Source organism: Carya illinoinensis, chromosome 2 (assembly GCF_018687715.1).
Source record: "Carya illinoinensis cultivar Pawnee chromosome 2, C.illinoinensisPawnee_v1, whole genome shotgun sequence".
NCBI lineage: Eukaryota > Viridiplantae > Streptophyta > Magnoliopsida > Fagales > Juglandaceae > Carya > Carya illinoinensis.
The window spans coordinates 32,457,002-32,482,847 of record NC_056753.1 but is presented as its reverse complement, the minus strand read 5'-3'; the positions used below and the strand labels follow the sequence as shown (position 1 = coordinate 32,482,847).

The following is a 25,846-nucleotide window of genomic DNA, read 5'->3' as shown; positions in this document are numbered from 1 at the left end:
TAACCAAACCAGTAAAGAGGTTTCCTATAAAACATGGAAACCCCAAAAGTTAAAAGGACTAAAGAAAACAAAAAACCAAAAAGGAAAGGAAAACCATGGGGGGAAAAAAGGGTTATTAATATGTTTTGGAAGGGACCAGCTGTAGACGTTCACTTTAACATAGTGGAATCATATTCATATCGGGAAATGTCTTTAGTGGAGACCGGATCGATGTTCATGTTTTGGCTGTAAATTAAAGCATTGTGATTCTATAGCGCCTTGGGTAAAATCAGGTTAACCGAATACAAATCACAAAGCATTGCTCATTTGATAATACTCTGCGTACCACAATCATGATATTCAATTTACCAAAATGGTTATATACATAGAGCGTGCATGGCTGCCAATTCCTTACGATGATCTTCATGGTTGTACGTGCTTTCGATCTCTAGGCCGGTTCCCAATTAAGATCAAGACATGCAGAGTTTTGATCAATTGCATATATAGGGAAACTAAAATGATAATTCATATGGATTAATTATTTTGTTTTGATATGAACAACAACATAGAGATTAGATCAGGGCATCCCATATACATATTGCCGTAAAGTATATCACAAAGCTCTCTTAATTGCATGCCCGAACTTGTTCATTGAATTGTACCGACTCGAGATACTTCTTCACTCCGACATTCTCTTTTGCTGCCTCAGCTGCTTGTAAAACCTGTCTATGAACTCTTCGGCAGCCTTGTCCACATGGGGATCTTCGTCGGCGTCCCTCAACGGGAACGGTGAGTCGGTTATCCTCAGCTGCCTCACCATGGGGCTCCGCCCGAAGCCCGGCAGGGCCGGTGACGCCTCCACTGCCACAGATTCGTTGTTGTTCAGCATCTCCAACAGCACAGCCTTAACGGTATTCACAGTGGCCATGTCATCGTCCAGGGTCGGGGGCTCTTGGGCGCAAGTGAAGAAGTGGCTGTGGCTGTGGCTGTGGTGGCGGCGCTTGTTGTTGAGGTGGAAGGCGTAGCTGGGGGTGTTGCTGCAGCTGAACTCGTACTCCCGCGGGGCAGAAGAGTCGTGGTGGTGGTGGAACATGAGGTTGCTGATGGCTTTGCCGGCGATCTTGCCACGCTTCATCACCATGTTGAGGTCGAGGATAAGCTTCCTCTTTGATATGCCTTTTCTCGTCATGAAGAAAGCCAGACGTACTATGCTCCATATTCTCTTCGCTAACACTGGCACGTTTGGTTCCATTTCTACTACTTAATTTGTTTTTGAGAGAGTGAGATTTTTTCTTCTCCTTCTTTTAGAGAGAGAGAGAGAGAGAGAGAGGATATTGGGTATGAGAGGCGATGGTGAATGTGGGAAGAGAATGGTAGTGGTATATATAGGGGACTATGGAGGTGGAAGAGAGGAGGATTGAGCGATTTAATCTGGGACTAGAATGACCCGAGGGTGCACAGATGTTGGGGACTATTTTGGTGTTTATACTTTATTGTGTTATTTTAGTGGAGTGGTGGTGGGTAGGTTCCATTTCAGGATTATAGAGGTATTAATCAATTAGTTTATAACCTTAATTTGACCATAAATTTATGAGTTGTTAACCATGCACGACCAAAAATTCTATTATCAAATAAGTAAATAAAACAAATTTAATAAAGTACTTATTTAATATCATTTAATTTAAAAAATAAAGTTTAAAATTTAAATATTACAAATTAAATCTTATAATTAAAGTGATGTAGATGGTTTACGCAACAATTTGATAATAGAATAATTCTGTGTATATTATTAAGGTAACTACGTACCGCGATTTTTCAGTGAAGCAAAGTTACAAAAAACGCAGAAGGTAATTTCACTAATTTACTTGCGACAACATCGAATGCAGGTTAAAACGGGAATTTGAGTGCTTGCTTGCTTGGATATCAAAGGAGGCCCCTGGAAGCATGTTGAATATCCCCTGCTTATCAGAAGCGGACCCCTTGTGTAGGCCTGTTTAGATATCAAGTTTAAAGAATATTCGATATCTCTCCGTCAATCGAAGCCCACTTTCAAGGCCACTGTTGGGCCTCCAGCTCCTTGGAGTAGGCTCCTTTTGCATGTTTCCTTCATTTGCAACACGTTTACTGTACACATATGGGATCGGAAATTCTCTCTGGGCCCATGGTGGGCTGGTTTAAGTTTACCAGCCCGAAAGACCGTATATGCGATGATATATCATATTTTTGTGTTTCATGATTGCTTAAATGACGACCAATTAAAATATATCATATAGCAGGCGTAATTAAGGATGACAAAACTTTAGGTATAAAACGTATATATTATGAAAAAATGAAAATAGATGTATAATTGCAAATAGATTGATGTAGTGAAGGCAACATCAAAACTTCTTGTAAATGTAAACAAAAAACTGGTATATAAAAGTCAAAATTAAAGCCACCAAGGCTTGTTGACTCGGTGAAATGGCCCTCTTCACCCTGCTGCTGGTTTTGGAGTAGCTGGCTGTGGTGGAGCTTGGAGGGGAACAGAGGAAAGCCATTGATATACAGTTCTCTCTCTCATCCGTAAAGATTGGCCTTCCTATCACGTGCTTGTAAAGCCCACCACTCAATGCCTGCAGTAGGAAAAGTGGAATATATATGATTACTATAATGAGACCACACATGTTGATTGAGAGATGGAAAAGAGTGAGAGGTCAGTACAAATTTTCATCATTTTCCCCATTAACTTGATGAAGTTATTTCATATTTTATGATTACTGCATGTCCATATAGCTGTCCAAAAACTCCTCCAGGTACCACAACTTCTGTTTTTTGTCAGATTTGTCACAACCATGTTGCAGCAAATGGCTTCTAGCCTGCAACTTGTGCAATGCATTTATGTTATGTCAATAGCCGATATCATGGCCTTTTTACGCTCTCTATGCCAAAAGATGGCTCCATGTTTTCCAAGCTTTTGTTGCTTGGTAGGCCTACCTTGTTCTGTGTCCCAAACTAAAGCTCCACAGACATCATAGTAACTATATATAAATCTGCAGCTCTAGCCAAGAAAACACACACACACACACATACAAATTTACCTGGATTTGGTCTCCGACAGTGATTATCAGAGCACCTTTCTCTGGGCTAAAAGATATCCAACCTTTCTTGGAGTACACTTGAAACTCTGAAGACCCATCACATATATGTAAACGCAGGGTATGAGAGAAATCAGTACCCCTTATCAGCATCCTAATCACATCATACCACCGACCAGCTAGTACGTTTCTGCGGTGCTTGTATATACAACATACTGGCCCAAGTTGTTGCTGTAGAATCATATCATTTCCAAAAACTGATTTTCTGAGAAAATTTTCCCAGAGGGCTGGTAGAATTTTCTCAGCAACCTTTTCTATCTCCAACAGCAGGGTTTCCATTTTCTCGCTTCAAGATTACAAGAAGTTTGGCATGAGATATTGTTTCATAATTTGTTGTCATAAACATCTTGACGAATCAATCAATTGTTTGATTTATGCATTTCTTTCCCACTTTGCAGTGGACTTGATAAGAATGTTTAGAATCGTATTTTCCATGTGATCAAATGATGATAAAAATCATTTCCATAACAAAATTGATTTTTTTTTTTTTTTTTTATAATTCGCAGACAAAATAATTAACGATGCCCACAAATGCCAAAAAGCCATATTCAAGACAAAGCAGCCAGTTAATACCTGAAATTTGAATATCCAACAGGCCAAATTCCCTCCATTCGCAACTTCAAACCTTCATCTCTACATGACCACACAAACTCTTCACTCAATTCATCACCCTCACCCTCCTCTCCATGACCTTCCTCAAAACCATACAACCTTTCCAATGACCTCGTCACCACCGCCTTCTTTTCCGGTGGGACATGATGGAAAAGTCCGGCGGCAGCAGCCAATGCCGCACCTAAAGCTTCCGGTGGGATCCCGTGGTTCACTAGCTGAAAGCATCCAATACCGGACAAAGAAACCAAAATCTTCTGTATTGAATCGCTTTCCTTGGAATCCAAGGTTAGGAAATCAATTACCGGGGGGCTTTCGATGAAGAGCTGGCGGGGAAAAGCCTTATTGGGTATGGCGAGGTCGGGGACACGTAGCGAGTGGTGGAGGAATTCGGTGAAAATGTCGTCATTGGTGACAGTCGATCGGCGGCCAGAGGCTATGGGAGAAGGGGGCGGGGCACGGAAATCAATCGGGTTTTGGGACATGGGTTCGGGTGAAATCGCCATTGGGATGACTGAAACACGCTAATTTGTAGCAGACAATCTTATAGATGATGATTAGTGTGTATTTCATAAATGTTTTTGTCCACTTGCTTTAAATAAATCTGTAAAAGCAAAAGCAACATGAGGAGCAGCAAATGCAATGATGGCATGTCTTAAACAACGCCAACATTCCGAGAATCATCGAGCTATATGAATTTCTTTTGGCCAGGCAAGTATGGGATCAGGTCTCTCTCTTTTTGCACAGCCGTGGTTTCTTTTTTTCGAAAACTGATCGGAATTTCACTTTATCTCTTTATCATTCAACACTCTACCAACTTTGCAGAACCTGAAACTGTTTTCAAACCTATTATTATTCTACCTGAATCATCAAGATCTGAGTTTTAACGATTATTATTTATTTTCAGGGAATTTATAAGGAAAATTCTGAATATTTATGTTCATTGTATAGTTTATCACTGATGCTGACAGTCTAGATGGAAATATGTCTTATAGAGATCACACGACACACAGCATCTTTCAGTGGAGTTAGGTAGTTAGGTAGAAGCCACCCTTAAACCTCGGATTATATATATTTTAATATTATTATTTCTGCTCGATCCTAAGAATTTTCAAATGAAAATTTTGAATTTTAAGATTAAATATTAAAATATTATATTTTTAATATTATTATTGTATTGAGATTTAAAAAAATTAAATTATTTATTATATTTTATATAAAAATTTAAAAAAATTATAATAATAAAATAAAAATTTTATATTTAAGATAAAAATTTCCCGTGATCAAACACAACCGACGTTGATGTCTTTTTAACTTTTCTTTATTTTTATTTGTTGGGTTGTGAGGGAAACCTTTGATTATGAAACTGTACTAGATCTATCTGTTTCTGATTGAGGTCCAGCCTCTGTTATCATTTCCATCTCACGTGAAGCTGGAATTCTGGTGGGCCTACCTGGAGCTCGCCAGGTATAGTCTTGGGCCAGGTTATCTTCATTTAAGGCTGTAACCATATTTTTGGGGGTGGGTTATGATTATTTATTTGACCCCACCACTGTTTAAGCATACATTTATTTTTAAAAAAATAATAATAATCTGTGCATCTAATTCAATATTTACATCTAAATCATATTTCCAATTAGGCATCAATGCAGAGCTACGGTTCAAACCCGAAAAAAGAGAAAGGAGCAGCCCAACCCTGCTAGAAGAGATGGAGCCCAAAACAATAACTATTCTTTGAGGGCATGGGCCTTGCCAGTAATTCCCCTGCCCAAACCAAGTGGGAGATGTACAAGATTTTAAATTGGAATAAATATTGAGAGCAGCCTCTATTTAGGAACATCCAAAAACACACCTTACGTGACACATTATAAATGACAAAATAGTCCATAGCTGCCCAGCTACACGTTCCCGTCATTTTTATTTCATTAACCTGTTTTGAAATCACTGAACAGAGGTTAAGCCTCCTCCCAACCTGTTTGCTCCGTATCACCAACAGATCTCGAGCCTCATCGTTTCATGCACTCTCATCATTTCATCTCACTCTCAGCTAGTTGGTTTGGTATTGTTTTTTTCTTGTATTTGTAATTCTTTTTTTATGGCTTGTGCTCCCCACTTAAAGCAATTCCGATCTTCTTTTTTCTCTTTGTATGATCTGTTTCTTCTAAACTTGTGGACTTCTTAATTTACTGGCATCCTTCGGTCAGTTGGATGATTGTAGGAGACTCACATCCCACCCTATACATTCAAAGGCATTAATTGTTACCTATGCCCATCATGGCTAACGTTCAAACTTAAACCCACCACTTACTTCTCTAAAACTCGGGAATTTTTTTTGAAAAGAGAGTAAGAACAGTTTCTCAAAAATCATACTTAACGAATGTATTTCAGTGGTTTATTTTAGTGCGACGAGGTGGTTTATTTCAAATAGCAAGTGCAACTGTAGCACCACATCTGGTCATCATCAACGGTAGCCAAGCACGCCGCAAAAGACCACGCGAACCACTGTGCTAGCCTCTGAAAACCACTGGAGTGAGTGCTCTGTTTTTGCTCTCTAAAACAGAGGATTTTTCTCCTCATCGTGAGCTACAGAGCTCCTCCAAAACAGTGTCGCTAGTTTGCGTTAAATGAGCTCGCGGGGAGGGACGAGATGGGCAGATAGATGAGCTTCACGAGGTGGAGCTGAACAGAGGGACGGCGTCTCGGGATGGTGTTGGGCAAAGGTCAAACGCGAGATGGGTTGCTTTGCGACGGAGGAGGGGTGGTCTTCGTGGTCCGTCTCTTTGGTTTGCCCCGTTCAATGATTTCCCAGGGAGTGGTGGTTTTGGGCAGATGGAAGAGAATCGCTTGGCAGAGAGACGGTGTAGCCAGGTAGAGAGACGGCGTCGTTGGTTGCATTGGGCAGAGGAAGGTGACGTGCAGGCGAGGATAGAGGGGTTTCGCAGGAGGAATTCAAATGGGAAGAAAATGAAAACACTGACTTTTGTTTTAAAAAACGCACATTTTGGTTAAAAGAAAGAAGAAGAAGAAGAAGACATGTAGGGTGTGTGCTGTGTGCAACTGCTACAGTTGCTGATCCGTAGCAAAGCTCTTTAAATTGAGCATTTTCCAAATAGTTGTGCTCAAGGCAATCGAGCATCGAAACCATGGGGGAATCGAGAAGGTGGCGTCAGTCGAGTTAAAAAAAAAAAAGAACTAGAAGAGTAAAGAGGAAAGAAACGTTCGTGGGGGTTGAACTTCTTCGTCTGCATCTTCCATAGATGAAAATAAAACTAGATTTAGAACTGATTGAAAGAGGAAAGAAACGTAGTGGCACATTTGGTAGCTTCTTCATCTTTGTCTTCCATAGCTGAAAAGAAAGAGAAATTTGAATTGCACATTCATATTCGTGGGTGTCATCATACTATCTTTTATAGCTCATTGAAGGCTGAGTTGCTACAAATTTGGTAGATCTGTGATAAACCTCCGATTTTTAGAGCTATTTTTGACATCCACATTTGGTAGATCTAAGACTTGATTTGGCATACACCTTCTACATCCACTTTTGGTAGATCTGTGATAAATCTTTGAGTCTTAGAGCTATTTGTTATTGTTATAATCTTATATTTAAGTTAATATCCTTTAAGAAAAATGATATTTGCAGTCGTAGTTGTGCAAGCGGCATGTAGTCGCTTTAAAAAAAATAAATTAATATAGAACCCACATGAAAAAAAAAACTAACTTTTTAATCGTGAATCCCACTTTTTTTCAAAGCGATTGCGCGACGTTTGCAATTTCACGATTATATGTAGCATTGCTGATCCTTTAATGTTTATGGGAATAGGGAAGTAATACAATAACTAAACATAAGCATTGATCAGTTCTCATAAATTAAAAATCTCATAGAAATGGAAAATTTCTCGATAATAATATGATTCAAAAAGTCATAATGGCAATCATGACATTAATAGAAGATATATGATAGAGGAAGTTGTGGCTAAAGGATGAGAAGGCAAAGTTGTTGATGGAGCACATAACCAAATATTACAAAGATTAGAGTAGAGGAGAAAGAAATCAAGAGACGAGATGAAAAGGGTTGAGTCAACGTGGAGAATGAGAAAGAGCAGGGGAGAAGGAAACCAAACGAAAGAGAAGGAAAAATGAAATAATTGTGAGAGAAGAGAATGGGAATGGACGAAATTGAAGAATGAAACCTACCGTTTCATTAAGCTAAGTAGGACGCAATTACGCATAAGTGCCTCCAGCCAATTGCATTCAACATTTTTCTTTTCCAAAATTATATCACATCGACGGTTTTAGCATCCTCAACGATAGTTTTATTTCTCATTAAAAAAACATGATTATGCCGTAATGATAATTTGCCACGCCGGCGATTCTGTACAGATTGGTTAATCGTCAAAGCAAAAAGCGTGTGGTGCGCACTGGTTTTTTGTTGCTTGTTTATACAAGTCGTCTGTCCCACCTGGACACTGCTTCAAGTTGACGCGGTTTTTCTCCCACCACCTTACCCAACCCCACCACCCACCCCTTTTCACGTCAATTCCTAAATGAAATCTAACCCAAACGCGTGAACTACCATCCCTCTTTTACCTTTTTTTTTTTTAAAAAAAAAATTTGCCTTTTCAAACGAATAAGTGTTTACCCGTACTGTGACGCCTTAAGCGATTTAATTAACTCTATTTTTTTAATGAATAATATTATTTATAATTTTAGTACGTACAAATAATGTATAATGTAATATTATTTTTTTAAAAGTATAATATATTATTAAAAAAATTAATTTTTTCATGTGAAGCTTATCAGTCACATATTAATTTAATTTTTTTTAAATAGAGTGTGCATAACTTACATATTTTATAATTAAAAATATTATTTCTCTTTTTAATTTTATTATTTATATACTAACATGTAAATATATATTTATTATGATTTTTATTATAATTATAAAATAAATAAATATTAATGTTTTGTACTAACTTAAATATAAAACTTCCACATTATTAATACGTCGGATTTATTAACAAACCTACTTAAAAATATTTTTTTATTTTTATTTTTGTTTAAATCTGGTAGTTGATCTATAAAAGTAGAATTAGAATGGGTCAATGGTTTGTGCTGGGAGATGACAAGTATTGACTCGTGAGGGTCTCAACTGGCGGCTCATTTGTTCTCGATAATAAATATGACAAGTATGGGCTAACAGCACACTTAAAATAACATCTCCCATGGTTTGAATATACATATTAGAAGAATTAATAAATAAATAAAGTTGAATAAAATATTATTATAATTTTAAAATATTAAAAATGTTAAATTATTTTTTATATTTTATTTAAATATTTTTTAAAAATTATAATGATTAGATGAGATGAGATGATCTGTAAAAATAAAACAACCCATCTTTTGTTATGCACAAAGAAGAGATCATATATAAGAATGAAAAGGAGTAAACAAGTAATCCTGAGATCGTTAGTCCTTTTTTAATTTTGTTATTTATGTGATAGTTGAACGTGTAATGTTTCAAAAATAAATTCATGAAGTTTGTAGAAAGTCGTGTATTGGTAGCCAAAAGGTTCCTTGATGCATGGACGTTGGAATTGGACCTGGTCTTGGACTTGGCTGAACTTTCCAAGAAGCTGGCTGATTAATTTATTTTTAGTCGTTTTGAATATCTGAAACGGCAAGCAAGCAGATAATATATGATATTATTATTATTATTAGTAGTAGTATATTAGAATGAAAATAATCATATGATTTACTGTGCGTAGAAAGGAGATAGTCCATATATTACGGAATAAAAGTAATAATATGAGAATGCCATTGATTCATTGCCAATGGGAGAAGACAGCACTCCGTAAAACCTATTTTTATATGTAAAATTTGAAGAAAAGTAACTCAAAATTGACTCCAATGGATCATGTATTTTCAAATCTATTTTCCATTTTACTACAATGTTCAGCTTTATGTAGCGTGAACTATACACAAATCTAAAAATATTTTTTTTTTCTTTTCGTGTACTTTATCTCCCACGATAGTTTCTCTCTCCTTGTACTTTTTTTTAACGAACTATTAAATAATATAACATTTAAATTATGTAATTAAAAAATAAATAAAATGATGTATGGTATATTGTAAAAATTAGTATATAAAATATAAAAAATGGGTTTTGATGAGATATTTTAAATGATAAGATATATAAACCATTGAAGATGTCCATTGGAGTGTTCAGCATCTTCGGCCTTTGAGGTTGCGGTAGGAGGCTTAAAAAGTGATTAAATATTCTTAAAAGCTTTTTAATGAAAAATTAGATTAGCTAAAAAGTACGTTTGAGGAAAAACATCATTTTGATTATTTTTTTTAAACGTGTTTTTCTGGATAATATAGAATGTAATTCAAATTTTAAAAAGACTATTAATTGACAAAAATATCAATATAACTTTAAGATAATTACAACTTTCAAACTTTCAGGATATGATTATAATCTTTAGAAATTCAAATAATCGTCATTTCTACCTCATAAAGTACTTTTTAAATTTGTTTTCAAACAAACGTAAAATATTTAAAAGTGTTTTAAACATATGGTTACCAAACAATAAATAAATTTTTAATAGTATAACTTATTACTTAATTTATAAGTTATAAGTTCTAAAGTTATAAGTTATATTTCTCACTGCAATTCCAAATATGCACTCAATGGTTTAGGTAAACTTTTATCTATTTTAACTAACAAAGATTTCCTTTATCTATTATAGTTAATGATTTTTACAATGTATTATACACAAGTTTATCTATTATTTATCTTAATCATTTAAATATATTTTTGTATTTGTATTAAAAAAAATTACATTGACTTCTTCTAACTACTAAATAAATTTGTAATATCTCATATATTTACATATTTGCAATCATCTTTAATATATTATAACGTGTCTATCCAAATTCAAAATGACAAAAATAACGGACATTGAAAATAAAAATAAAAACAAAGATAACAAAGAGAGTATGTTACAAGAGTATTTTAATACTTATATATTTTGTTCACTAAATAATAAAGAATAAAAAAAAGTTTAGGAGGATGAATAGGTAAAGTTAGACGTAGGTCAAGATTAGTTTAGCTCAAGTGTAAATTAGTTTATTTTTTCTCCTTTTGCATGATTTAATGGTGCTAGTTTTTTTTAACATTCCATTAGCTAGTATGCATGCATATATATATACACACACACACAAGGAAAAGGCCTAGGTGCATTAGTCTCAGAGTGCACCTGATATAATGATTTAAATTCAAAAAATGTAAAAAAGTTAATAACTTATTTGTCTGGAAAAAGAAAATACAAAGTTAAAGGAAGACTAAAAAATAAAGATAAAAAAAAATATAAACTTTAGCAAAATATGAGTATTGGTTTGCATCCATATTGGATGATCTATTTACTCTCTATATAATAATAAAATATTATTAATTTAATAATTTTTAATTTGATCACATTTTATAGTTCTACTAATTAAAATATTAATAATAATTATTCCAACCAAATTAATAATATTAAATACTAATATTAATAATGATTATATTCTAATTAAATTAACAATTAATAATATATATTGAGTGTTTTAAGTATTTTATTAGTTAAATTTACTTAAAGTTGAATTTTACAATGAGAATGCTCTATAACATTTCTTCTAAAAAGTAAAGTCATTTTAACTTTTTATTTAAAAAAATTAAAACAAAAAGAAAGGAAAATGAATACACTGTCAGAACAAAAATGACATAAAAAATAGACATCAATTCATGTGCGCCTCGGTGTTATTAAAGGCCTTTTATAAAACATTATCTTTCATTAAATTATACAAGAGAACTACATGTTAAATGATCAAGGGTTTTAAAGACATTTTGGTAAAACATGATCATTCATTAAATTCTATAATAGAGCTATACGTCAAATGGTTAAGGGTCTTTTAGTAAAATAGAACTTAATAGACTTAATAAAAAAATAATAAAAATTACTATTTACAGTTAGATAGCCACTTATTGTAATAAAATATATAGATATACATATATATAAAGAATAATGATATATGCATAATTGTTTTACGATGTTTTATATAATTATATTTTAAATGGGTTATGAAAAAATATCACTCATTTAAAATATAATTATATAAAACATTATAAAAGATAATAATGTATCTGTCATTTTCTTACAATACAAAAAATACAAAGTCGGACGTGAATGATCTTCGTTTATGACAATCGGCATCTAAAAGTTGTGTAGACGAAGACTCGAATAAAGGTAACATCAATTCGAAAGGGCAAAGGCAATTCTACGTTACATCACTGGCCTCCTGTAAATAAATAACGCCGCCAAATCTGATAATGATTACTTTCTTGCTCTTATACCGACATATAAAACAGGGGCGGCCGATGACTTTTGTCACAGCATTTGATGAACGTCATAGCATTAAGCGTTTTGTTTTTTTTTTTTGAAGTATTAAGCGTTTTGTTGGGCTATATATAAAGTAGGTGCTTCGCGTAACAACCACGATCCCATGCATGATGGCATGCACTAAGTAAATAAAACATATTTTTTACTAGGTATCTTCAATATAAGGAAAAAGGATTTGGAGAATGGAGGGAAAAAATCAAATTTCAGGTATGTAAACTCATGTAGAATGGAGGGAAAGCACAAAAGCCACACTTGACATTCTGTTCGAACCAATATTGAATAAAAGTAAAAATCAAATCTTCTACCATATAACCTTATAAATATGCTTATTATGAATATTGTGGTTGACTGAACATTGTTTATTTTGCTCCAGAGCGTAATTTGTGTCCATCAACATAATAAACTTCTCTACAGCTCTGTAGGTGTATATACATTGCTGAATTACAATATTTTATTAAACTTTAAATAAAATATATCATCTATTCTCATATAAACTGCATAACCAAACTAGACTTAAATGGTTTAACAATGAAGATAGGTTCGTCCATCTACTTTTTTTTATTTTCGTTTTCCCACGACGCTATTCTTTATTGATTAAATGTGAGACAAGGAATAAGGAAATACCATATGAGTGTATGCTCAAACTAATCATGCTTCATATGCTAGGGTTAGATTATACAAGGGAATCCTAGTACTTTGCATGCTCAAATATCGAATTTTCAAGGCAAAAGACAAGAGTAACTTAGTTATTAGTTGCATAACATGATGATCTTGTAGTCTTTATGTTTATGAAAAATATTTTATATATAACTAGATTATATAAAAATAATCTCACAATATAACATGATTGGATGTGGGTCATTAAATTATAAAGTTAATTTTATTATAAAACAGATTTAACGGATCACATGAAATCACGTTAATTTATAAATTTATTTTTAAAAAATCTCTTTGTATATTTAATACATCTCCATATTTATACATTTACAAATAATTGAAATTTACTTCATTTATTTATCTATAATATAACTCACACGGCTACATTCCCAACTACCATTGCTATTATCCACTAAATCAGGCTTTTCCACCTACCTATAAAAATAATAAAAGCTATTATGGGACACCTTTCATTAATGTTTCATATTCGTTCATATTGGATGGCTATGACTTTCGAGCACAAAAAGACGATTATATTTAAAATGGGATTACATTGAAGTTTAGAAAGTGATATATGTTTCCAAAACTTAAGATTATACATATAATTTATATTCGAAATTTCTCAAAATCTCCATTATTAAATATCAGCGGTACTATTTGTTAATACCAAGGAAAAGATATAAAGCGACCCAACAGCCTAGGCAAGCTCCAATCATCATTACCAATGAGCAAGAAATGGTAGGAATTTGTATGCCTCGTTGCTACTTGGTTTTTTGTAATGTCATGTTGCCGTTCATGACAAGTAGGCTAATTATGAGTTTCAATTGCCTGTCAAGTGCGGGGGGATGAGTACTTCTCAATACCCATTTGGCATTTTCTGTACATTCCCTAAATAAGATAGGCCAGTTCCTGGCATTGTCATATATCACCAAAGAAAATGACCATGTGCCATCATTTGTCATTATCCCTTACACGCCAATAAAAAGGACTTACCCAAATTTAAAATATTGAATTAAAATTAGACCCATTTTTGGTTGATCACCTAAGTTTTGGGTAGGAGAAATATTATAATTTCTTTTTATTTTTTTAAAGTCAAAACATTAATGAGCCAGTAGGAAGATAAAAATTTGACCTTTACAACTCAAATGAATTCATTGAATGCATGTGGGTTGTAAAACGTGCATGTTTCGAGGCGGAAGACATTTGTATTATAATCTTTTTAAATACATATTGGGGCTTCGTTAATCGAATTTACAATCATTCCTGGCTAAGAAAGGAAAGGCCCCCCACATCCAAGCCATGTCCGCTGCATAAACAGCCATGAAGGTTGTGGTGCAGAATCTTCTGTGAAAGCCACCAAGAGGAGAGCCATATGGCATTATCATGCATGATGCCAACAGCTGATTACAGCTTATCCACTTCTCTTCTCTTTGTTTTGGAGCTGTGAGTTGTTGTTGTCCTTTACGAGGTTTGAGGTAGCTCTTGTTTTTGGAGGTGGTAACTTATCCTTGTCAGCATCACTTTCCCATAGCACAGCCGCACCACAACGGCACAACCCCATTCTGAGTACCCCACCCTACTGCCCTGTGGGTCCCATGATCTGTGATGAAATGAGTCCCCCATGCCCGTAGGCTGTTTTCACTTCAGAGGCCGACACACCCATAGGAGGGCAATTTGGTCATAGGCGATTTGGGAACGAGAGAGAGTTCACCATATTTATAGCTCCTGTCCAGTTGGCCATTTCTGGTCTCCCTCTTCCTCTCTCTATCCCTCAAGGAAATCAGGCGAAGAGAGAGAGAAGAAGAGGGGTTTTAAGAGGAAAGGAGAGCTTAAAGAGTCTTTCTTGTCTTAGCCTCGTTCCCTCCGCCTATAATCTCTATCTCTGAGTGCAGGAAAACCAAAGATACAGTCTTTCCACATTTTTTTTCGCCAAGATGATCTCCCTGAATAGAAGCTCTTTTCTGGTAATGTAAACTAAGCCCCCATTTCCAGTTTCATTTAAAATCATATCCAAACATCCCCACGAAAGAAAAAAAAAAAACTTTTCTGGGTGTTCCATGTCCGGCTCTTTCACATCTAAATCCACAAAAGTCACAAACTCTTCCTTTTTTACACTCGGTAATTATTTGGTATAACAGAATTCAAAGCCAAAGAATCAAATTCCTCTTCGGGGTGTTTTTTTCTTTAGCTAAAACTTCCAAATCTTCTCCTTTCTTCGTTAATGTATTTTTTCATCTATTGGGGAAAAACCCATTTTTATATTTATTTTATTTTTTATTAACGCAGAATAAGAGCGGATTAGCTGGGTCTTGTAGCCCTTTCTCTGGGGCACAGATAAGACGGACAGCTTCGGTGAGAGTGGTGGCTTTGGGCTCAAACGGCCGGGCAGGGGAGAGAAACGCATCCATTCTGATAGAGAACACGCTGAAGGAAATGAGAGAAGGCTCCGTGATTGATGACGTGGACTCCAAACCTACCATTGGTGGTGGAGTCCAGGATGTGTACGGCGAGGATGCCGCTACTGAGGAGCAATTCGTCACCCCTTGGAGTCTCTCTGTTGCTAGGTGAGAGACAAACGATCAATTGTTCTACTCAACATTCATGCTTTTGCAAATTTATTTTTTAATTTTGTTTAATCAATAATGTATGCGTTTCGATGATATCGATGTTCCCTTTTATTTTTCTAATTTCTGCTTGACATATCGTGATCTATATTTGTATAACTTATATATAAAGGGTTTATTTCTGACGTTCCCTTTATTCACATATATAAATAGATATATATCCGTTTTAACATTTTTAATGAAAAAAATTTTGTCTTTCAGAATGGCAACAACTGGTGTCTTTAGAGTTTCTGTTCCTCTCTTTTTTATTTTTTAGTTTTGTTTTTATGCCCTCGATTGAGGGTATTTTAGTTATCAATGTTCTGAGAAGTACCGCATATTATGATATTCTGATCTAGTTGTTTCTTGTTGTCACAAATTTCCTATCTAAATATTCTTCTCACTCTGAATTCATGTTCCTGATCAGGTGGCAACTAGACTTCGTTGAATTTTCATTTTGGCATTTATTTAATATGCTGAAATAATTGTAAGTTAAAATATCAGCAATGCTTGTAAACTAAAATTCACTTCCACGACATTTATGTAATTCTGTCTACATTTTTTAATCTCATACACCAATTTTATGTTTTCCTCATCAGTCCTGAGTAACACAAAGCTGAGCGGTTTTTGCTTGAATATAAGATATCCAGGATGTCAACTAGTATAGAGACGAGTTTCCAATTAATTTATTATTTGAACATTTTTCTGTACTTTCAGAAAAATTATGTTAAGTCTTTCTATATTTATCTGGATTCGTTCCATACAACAAAATATCTCAAGTCTTCTATTTTTCTGCGACCCTTGACATATTTTATGTTTGACTGTTATTTCCCCCTATAAATGAACTACCTTTGAAATTCCGTGAATCAGAGGATTTGTTATGACATATATTTACCTTTCTCGTTTGACGTTTTTTCTCTTGCTCTGTAGTGGTTATTCTTTGTTGAGAGATCCACACCACAACAAAGGGCTTGCCTTTACTGAAAGAGAGAGAGATGCCCACTTCCTGCGTGGTCTTCTCCCCCCAACAGTTGCTTCTCAAGTGCTTCAGGTTACCACCCAGCTTATAGATCCTCCCACCCTTTTCGCATAGCTATGGGGTTTTATTATTTATTATAATGCTTACATATCATTAGTACTGCCCTACTCACCAGGTTAAGAAAATGATGCACAATATCCGCCAATATCAACTTCCACTACAGAAGTACATGGCCATGATGGATCTTCAGGTAGGCATCTACACAATTCATTTTTAATTCTGGTCTCAATTCTTTCAGTTGGAGTGCTACCCAGTTAATTTCTCATCAAGATTATGCTTAATCATCTGATATTCACATAACTCAATAAACTGTCAGTAAATATGCCATTGATGACTCCAGTATTGGTTCAAAAGTCTTATAGAATCAGAACACATGTTTTAACACAAAACATGCATTGCTAATTGTTAAAAAAAAAAAAAAAACGCAAAACATTCATTGCTTATCTGGATACTGATTAGCGGTGAGTGGGCCCAATATTATATACATATAAGTAAATTTGTTACCAAAACGAATTCGTTTCGTTTTGGTAACAGATTAAGTTTTTTAAATAGACGATGAAACGTTGTCGTTTTGGGTAGATTTCAAATATATATATTTTAAAACAGACGAAGAAACGTCATTGTTTTGGGTGGGGGGTTAAGTTAAACCTAACCCCCCCTCCCCCGGCAGTCGTCTCTTCCCCCCCCCCCCTCTCTCTCTCTCTCTCTCTCTCTCTCTCTCTCTCTCTCTCCCAGATGAACCGATTTGTTGTTGATAAATATTTTAAAAAATTTTAGTAGTTTAGGATTTTCTTGTTGTGGATTTTCTGTGGATTTTGACAATTTTGTTTTTTTTGTTTTTTCCATGGTCTAGTCGTTCGCTCCCCCCACCCTTGGCCTTGGGACCCTCCAGTGTACGGGGGCGGATCCTGGGGGTGCAAACCCCACCCTCCACCCATGCAGGGGCGAGGTGCGGGAAGGGGGCAACCCCGCCTGTACCACACCCCTAATACTGACTTGAGTGCTTAGAACATATTTCTGGTTATTCTTTAATTTCCTGGCAAAATTGTATTTATCAAATTGTTGCTTTGCTGGTTTTTCAGGAGAGAAATGAAAGGCTGTTCTACAAACTTCTCATTGACAATGTTGAGGAGTTACTCCCAATTGTATACACTCCCACTGTTGGTGAAGCTTGCCAGAAATATGGGAGCATCTTTATGCGTCCTCAGGGTCTCTTTATTAGTTTAAAAGAGAAGTATGTCTAGTTACATGCATTTGCGGTCACTTCTAATGCAATGTTTCCTTGATACTTGTGTTGAAACTGATCACTAGTTTTTTGCAGGGGAAAGATTCTGGAGGTTTTGAGGAATTGGCCTGAGAAGAATATTCAAGTTATTGTTGTCACTGATGGGGAGCGGATTTTGGGTCTGGGAGATCTTGGCTGTCAGGTAAACGTTATCAAGCATGCTAATCATGTGAAAGACGTGCCATTAAATTGTGAGATTGGTCTCATGCACCTCTCTCTCTCTCTCTCTCTCTCTCTCTCTCTCAAGTGCGCTCGCACACACAAACACATGCTCACTTGACTGACAATTTATGAAATATTGACAGGGGATGGGAATACCAGTGGGAAAACTTTCCTTATACACTGCACTAGGTGGCATTCGTCCTTCGTCGGTAAGTATTTGCATAATTGGTTTCTTGACATGGCTGAGTCAAAACCAATGCGTATCTCCAAGTTAACACTGCGTTGCTGTTTTGCAATCTGTCATTACCCTGTTGAAATCTTGGTTTTGTTTCACTTCCAAAGGAGGGAGCAAAACATAGGTTGCATGCTTGGCTTCCATACACAAACAAAAAAATTGTACTGTCCGAAACTTTTGCAGTTAATGTAATAATGTGTTATCATAGCACATAGGAGGTGCTGCCATTTTTCAATAGGGGTAATTTCAATTAGGGCTGGTCTTGAAAAACTTCACCGCATTGATGTCTCGTTTGGATAGATGAGATGAGATGATTTGTGAATAATAATGAGATCTTGGAGTTAAGATGGGATGAGTTGGTTTGTAAAAGTTTGTGTGTTTGGATGTAGAAGTGCGATAAGATGGTTTTAAATTTTTGTAGGGATTTGATGAAGTGGTGGGTCCTACCAATTACTAGAAAGTATTTGTAATAATGAGTATTATTTTTATGAATATACTAGTTACTAGTTCCCAAAAATAACACTTGCTGAATTGCTCATTGTTCTCCACTCGATCCTAGTGCCCTTGAAAATATGTTTTATCCTGCTTTATTTTATTTTATTTTATTTTTTTGTCTTTGAGTTGACATTTGACAACACCAGATTACATTAGAGAGGGGCCATAGCTTGGGCTGAGGGGTTGGGATTGTGTCTCTGTTTTGGGTCAGGGAATGGTCATTCAGTGAAATAGTGTTGAGATAATGCAAAAATCAACTGGGATGAGAAAAGATACTCTCTTGATAGCTGTTTGGATACACGGGTGGTCTGTCCGTATGAAAACACTCAGAAGGTTTGTCTTTCATCGTAACCAAACGGGGCCTGATACTTGTAATAAATCCAATCGTTAGAAACTATTTTTATTCACCCATACTAGTATTTTCCTATTCTCACTCGCAGGACAAGCTAATGGTGTTTTAGTAATTCACATGGTTTCTTTGTAAGCAAACGGATGGTAGTGCTACCCCAGATTATGAATGGGTATCTTTCTTGTTACAACTAACTTAATGAAATATCAAACTTGTTGGTTGTTACAGTGCTTGCCCATAACTATTGATGTGGGTACAAACAATGAGACACTACTGAATGATGAATTTTACATTGGGCTGAGGCAAAGGAGGGCTACTGGGCAGGTTCATAATTTGCTTACTATATCATCTAGCGTCAATTTACATGTTTGATTCTTATGCAAGACATAATTATATGCCTTTCTAACCTTCTCTCTCTGTCTCTTCTTTTTTTAGGAATATGCTGAACTTCTACATGAATTCATGACCGCAGTGAAGCAGAATTATGGAGAAAAAGTCCTCATTCAGGTAGTTGGCCTAGAAAACAGGGTTGCAGCGCTTGCATATCATTTTTATGGTAATGTTCTCTAACTTGGTTGTCAATGCCCTGCAGTTTGAAGATTTTGCAAACCACAATGCTTTTGATCTGCTTGCAAAATACGGTACAACACATCTTGTTTTTAATGATGATATTCAGGTAAACTATTATTGTTCTTTATTATGATATATTGTAAATTGGAATAAACATATCTCTAACTTCCAAGTTATTCATTTTATGGCCAGGGGACAGCATCTGTGGTACTTGCAGGGCTAGTTGCAGCTCTGAACTTAGTTGGTGGAACCTTAGCTGACCACAGATTTCTATTCCTTGGTGCTGGAGAGGTAGTCTATATTTATCACCCTGTATTGAATGATTAATTAAGAAAAATACCTAGAAATGAATTGCTGGATTTGTAAACTCTAGTATAAATAGGTGACAGACCTGTCCTTTTCAGTCTTTCTTTAAAACTAACACCTTTCTATTATGGGGGAATATTAGATTATTGTTTTTTGCTATTTTAAGTGCAGTTACCTCCTAGTCCCCCTTCACTTATTTTAGGACTGTTCATGCTGCCACTTTGTTGTTGTATCTCACTCATCTGATGGTTACAGGCTGGAACAGGAATAGCAGAACTCATAGCCCTTGAGATTTCTAAGCAGGTTGCCAGCTATTAGCAGTGCTATTCATTTACTTTTTATATTACCTTTTTAGGGGTGATATGATTTATGGAAGACCTTGATTTTGGATATACTTCTCAAAACAGTATTCCTGATATTTGTGCAGACAAATGCGCCATTGGAAGAGACCCGCAAGAAGATTTGGCTTGTTGACTCAAAGGTAGTACGAACCTGATATTGTGGCTCTTTTCTGTGGGAAGTAGAGTTTTGTTTTCTTTCCATCAGTTAAAAATTGCTTACAAATCCTTCAACAGGGATTGATTGTCAGTTCCCGGAAGGAAGCGCTCCAACATTTCAAGAAGCCTTGGGCTCATGAACATGAACCAATTAAGGAACTCGTAGATGCTGTTAAGGTGTGAACTCTCTCGGTCTATCTCTCTCTCTCTCTCTCTCTCTCTCTCTCTCTCATAAATATTTATCTAAGCATGCATCATGCGTAGGTTTCAGTCTTTATTCTCCAAGTTGTCCTGTGTTTATTAGGATATCAAGCCAACTGTGTTGATAGGAACATCAGGAGTAGGAAGAACGTTTACTAAAGAAGTGGTTGAGGCCATGGCCTCCATCAATGAGGTAGTTTTTCTGTCTATATGTCTGCACAAATGTTTCAGAAATTGTATTTACACCCTAAAGGAGCTGACCATTGTGTATGCAAACTTGTAGAAACCTGTTATTCTTGCTCTTTCCAATCCAACTTCACAGTCTGAATGCACTGCTGAGGAAGCTTATACATGGAGCCAGGTAAGACAAACAGCACAAGTTTTCTTGTGTTCTTCAGGCAAAATATATCATACCATTTAGATTCTTTTTTTTAATCAGTATATAATCATACATTTTTTTTACTTGAGATCATTCAGCTTTTATTTCACCTCCAGATAACCAATGATGACCTACTTTTTTGTTTTTTTATTCCTCTTTGTTAACCACAGGGTCGTGCCATTTTTGCTAGTGGGAGCCCATTTGCTCCCGTTGAATACAATGGGAAAGTTTTTGTGCCTGGCCAGGTCTTTAAGAATTTAAATTAATATCTGCCAAATGTAGATCCATGAGTTGACAACTGACTTTGATATCAATTTTTTTTTTGTGACTCAGTCAAATAATGCATACATTTTTCCTGGTCTCGGTCTGGGTTTAATTATGTCCGGTGCTATCCGTGTTCACGATGACATGCTCCTGGCAGCCTGTAAGTGCACCTAACCTTGGACGTTAAGCGATACTTTCGTTTTGCCTTGGGATACAGGATGTAGGATAATTTTCAGCTGTAACCAGATTTTTTATGGTTTTCCCCATAACTGTCACCTTGTATACCATGTTTATATGACTTACGCTATGAACTTTTTTAATAGATGGCCTAAACATTGGCTCAATACTAAGTTGGAATCTGGACCTGTTGGGTGAAGACTGAAATTAACAAAAAAATATTAGATAGATGTTGGCTATTCCTTGCCAAATATTTTTTTGGGAGATCTTGGTCTTTTTATAATTTTATCCTACTTTCTGTAGAAATTGGATGTTGAAATAGTCACTTCGTATGTTTAAAAGAATCAAGTCGACTCTCACAGTGAACTATTTCTTCATTCTTCTGAATATGTTGTATCATATGATCATTCCCTATTCTTGTGATTAAAGTTTTTGTTCAGTTATGCCATTTTATTTTATTTGTTCAACAATAACACAAATTTTTTTGTAACCCGTTACCTCTTTTGCTGTGTGCGCTTTCTTGGAACAGCGGAGGCTTTGGCTGCACAGGTGAGCCAGGAGAACTTCGCCAACGGACTCATATTCCCACCGTTTACTAACATCAGAAAGATTTCAGCACATATTGCTGCTAAAGTAGCTGCCAAAGCTTATGAACTTGGTGAGTTCTCTCCTCTGTTCGTTCCACACGCAAAATCTTTGTTTTTAAACTCCAAAAGCTGTATCATTCAATGTGGTGTAATTGATATGTAGGTCTGGCTACTCGCCTTCCTCGGCCTAAGGATCTGGTGAAGTGTGCTGAAAGCTGTATGTACACCCCTGCTTACCGAAATTACCGATAAATTGGTAGAAACTTCACTAGTGTTATTGTATGAAGTTCACTATAATCAACCTCGATCTCACAGTCAATTTCTTTTATTTTTTGAACCCTTTAAATCCTTTCTCACCCTTCTTTTTACGCTTTATAAGTTGGGGTACTGAGGAAGGAGAAGTAGGGTTGCTGCTGTTAGTTGGATTACAGTTCATAGTTTGGCAAACGTTATGCTCTGCACTGTTAACTTTTTCATTTTACATGAAATAAAAAATTCACATTAATAAGTTCGGACCATATCTATGGAGTTCAAACCCGAACTACATTTCTGGATTCTAGGGTAAGGCCAAGACAACATGGAAATCTGAATGTCGGGGTGTCCTGGAGTTTTGAGTACGTTCTATGCACTTTCTGCAGAATAATGCACGTACGTTACAAATGAAACGAGGCTTACGTGACTTCCATCTTAGTGGTTCTGCATGTTTGAAATGTGGGATTAAGTTGATAATATACGTTATAAAAAAATGAAATGAGGATTAAGCCTTCGCACCTACATTATCCGATTTAATGCGACTTAACTCTTTTTCCAGAAAATAAAGATAAGAGAGGATAAATACGTACCCTCGAGAATTTGTATTTTATCTTTGAGAAATTATATTTGCAATGACTAATATGAATTAATTTTTTTGAAGAAATTAATTTTTAGTCCTTCAACAGCAACTAATTAACTCTTTTACTGTATTGCTAAGAATGGACCCAAATTATTGCTAGCAGCGTCTTTTTAAAAAAAAAATAAAAAAAATTAAACAAGCATATTATAAATATATATAAAATAGTTATATGATACAAGAGATAACAGGATTTCATTTTAAACTAGCTAGTATAACATTAGAAAAAAAAAAAAAAAAAAAAAAAAGGAGGGATATGAGGCTAATGACTTGACTTCACTCATTTTCCACAAAGGGAAGCCACCATAAGCGATTTTGATACAGTTTGATAAACAAACTATAATACTATCACTGGAAGCCACAATGAATGGATTGTGTTGCATGTCTTTGATCTGGACTGACTGAATGAGATTTGCACTACTTTTTTTCTCACGATCTTTAGTTAGGAGGAGCGAAAATATAAAAACATAGGAATATAGCAAACGGAAGAAGTGTCAAATCGCCAGCGGGCGACTGTAAGGAACTGTGGAGGTGCATGAAGACCATATGCTATAGTAGGAGAGTGGAGGTTGGTCAGATCTAACTGACCCAAAAATGCCACAAGTGGCGACGACAAACTCTCCCTAGTGTGGTAGCTCATGAGATCTACGCGCAATTTGGGTAACACGTGAGACTCACATGTCATTCTTCTTGACGATCTATTTCTGACGTCTAAAGGATTGACTGCTAAGGAGTCTTGCAATGTGGGGCGTGATGGTTGTTGGTGGTTATAAAACAATAGATCGACACTTCTCCATGATATGGTTGAAAAATAAATGAAAAATTGGAAAAAAAAAACACAGTATTAATAATGTCACGACTATAAAGATAGGAGGTGAATGGGAGGAGCTAGGAGACGGTAAGATTTTAAGAGAAACGACAATAGAAAGAAGAGAAGTGATATGCATCAGCCACTATTTATTTTCACACTATATATTTATAATTTTTTTATAACGTGTAAAGGTACTTTTAATAGAATATATAAATGTTTTTTATAAAATATGTAATGTGTAGTAATAAATAGTAGCTGATCAATGAGAATAATTTCTCTGAAAAGAAACACTGATTATTGCTAACAGCTCTGAAAGTGGTGTACGCTCGAAGAGAGTAGGGGGAAATTAAAAAAAAAAAAAAATTAATTCCATCGTGTACCATAATAATAACGCCATAAATCCACTGCAATAATAATTCCACACGTGGTTCAACGTTACATGTTACCAGCAGCTTGCATTGGTCAAACTCAAAGGCCAAGTAAGCATAAAAAAATAGAAAAAAAGTCACATTGCGTGTGGATCTATTCAATTTCAACCTCTCAACCACTAAATATCATGTTGATAGCAACATTTGTAAGCAAATCGATTGCCTTTCATGTTGTTGTATTATTAATTTAATTGTTAGCACAAAAAACATGTAGAACATGGCAACGCGGTTTCACTTTTGTCACATTCCTTTTTCCGGCCTTGTCGTTTCGCAAACTTCAAAAACGTTTTACTTTTTCTCATCATACTGCTGTTTGACACAATGCAGTTTGAGATTGAGATCTGATCAGTCGATCTCCGTCCTCATCTTCCACATTTTCAAACAGAGCTTCCTCTAATATTCCAGATCTATTATATGCATGAATCATGCTGTCGTCCTCGCTGATGGCTCATGATCACTATGTTAATGGAATGATTGCAATCAATTGGGGCCGACTTCTTAGGTGCAGGGGTCGATATCTGGGTCAAGCTAGGCTAGCTAGCTGTCTATTTGTCGATCGAAGAAAACTACGCACAAACTCCCAGCTTCTTTTCGTGATCTTTGCGTAATTGATTATAAACTGACGCATTAAAGACATTCTTTTCTTTATTTTTGGGTCTCGATCTGGCCAGAATAATTAGAACATGAACATATTAAGGCAGTAAGTAGTAGTAGTTCTCTCAATTATTCTCGCATGAAGATCATCAAATTTAATTCTTATTCACTCTGGAAAATAATTAAACGCTTTGAATCTAAGAAAAAAGTTCTTGAGATATTGATAACGATGTTCTATTTTGATGATCATGAAACTCGTGAAACAATCCACGCCATTAATGCCTGATGATCACGTATCTCCAAAAGAAGACGATCGACGTTCATGTATCTTGGGCGAATACAATGAATATGCGTGCATGTATATACAAATCATGTGTTCACATTTGGATCGGAGTGTAAATAACGTAACGAAATCAAATCGCAAAGAAAGTACTACTTCATGCACGACCGACCATATAATATTATAATAGGACCAGAATGTACTGTTTGGAGATTAGATTCTCTCTAGATCAGACTTCCCTCTACCTTTTTGTCCCGCCGGCCAGTTTGTCAAAAGATCACAACTCAATGAATCTTATCTTAACATGATCAAAAGTCGCACAAACCCTAACACCATAAAGTCATAAGCAGAGATTCCTGCAGGAAGTTTATCCCCAAAGATAACGTTATATATAAATATATCACTTCTTTACATGCAAAGTAAAGATCCATGCACTAGGTAGCTACTACATTGATCATAATTTATTCTCTGCAATATGGCTTTCTGCAAAGCTTGACTTTGTCTCAATTATTTATATCCTCTCCTCTAATCTCTAGCTAGTTTCTTGCAGCATGTGCTTCCACGTACGTATACATGGCATCCCCAAAAGATGCCTACCCTCTGCTTTCACGTGTCCCGTACATATCAGCTTAATTAATTGCATCCTCCTCGTCTATATAATCTCGTGAAGAGATCCGTTGCATGCAAGTAAAGAATCTCGAGACTCGGGAACTACTCGACCATTTCAGTGTTTTTTATTTTCTTTTTTCTCGGAGTGTTTTAGACTGGCCGGCCTGGCCTAGTGTTTTTTCGTGTTTGCTCCCAAGCCTCGGGGAAATCCATGGTTATGTCTCCCTACACGTGATGGTCAATGGATTTATCTGGGCAATACAACAGTA

The 25,846-nt window shown here is 35.7% G+C and overlaps 3 protein-coding genes across 3 annotated transcripts; 1 reads left to right on the top strand and 2 right to left on the bottom strand.

Annotated features, from left to right (window-relative positions):
• Window positions 1-658: 658 nt before the first annotated feature.
• LOC122301905 lies at window positions 659-1,231 on the bottom strand. Its single transcript, XM_043113261.1, has one exon. The coding sequence runs from the start codon at window positions 1,229-1,231 to the stop codon at window positions 659-661; it is 573 nt and encodes a 190-aa protein (XP_042969195.1).
• Window positions 1,232-2,277: 1,046 nt separating this feature from the next.
• Window positions 2,278-4,228, bottom strand: LOC122301012 (1-aminocyclopropane-1-carboxylate oxidase-like). Its single transcript, XM_043112063.1, has 3 exons — window positions 3,687-4,228; window positions 3,057-3,399; window positions 2,278-2,591 (listed from the first exon to the last, which is right to left on the bottom strand). The coding sequence occupies exons 1-3, from the start codon at window positions 4,226-4,228 to the stop codon at window positions 2,358-2,360; spliced, it is 1,119 nt and encodes a 372-aa protein (XP_042967997.1). The 3' UTR covers window positions 2,278-2,357.
• Window positions 4,229-14,478: 10,250 nt separating this feature from the next.
• Window positions 14,479-22,484, top strand: LOC122301011 (NADP-dependent malic enzyme). The gene is made up of 20 exons (XM_043112062.1): window positions 14,479-14,781; window positions 15,104-15,381; window positions 16,351-16,471; window positions 16,575-16,649; window positions 17,542-17,693; window positions 17,781-17,886; window positions 18,050-18,115; window positions 19,214-19,309; window positions 19,421-19,492; window positions 19,578-19,661; window positions 19,748-19,846; window positions 20,117-20,164; window positions 20,289-20,342; window positions 20,437-20,535; window positions 20,663-20,752; window positions 20,843-20,920; window positions 21,109-21,183; window positions 21,272-21,362; window positions 21,909-22,037; window positions 22,130-22,484. The coding sequence occupies exons 1-20, from the start codon at window positions 14,752-14,754 to the stop codon at window positions 22,216-22,218; spliced, it is 1,932 nt and encodes a 643-aa protein (XP_042967996.1). The 5' UTR covers window positions 14,479-14,751; the 3' UTR covers window positions 22,219-22,484.
• The last annotated feature ends 3,362 nt before the right edge of the window (window positions 22,485-25,846 follow it).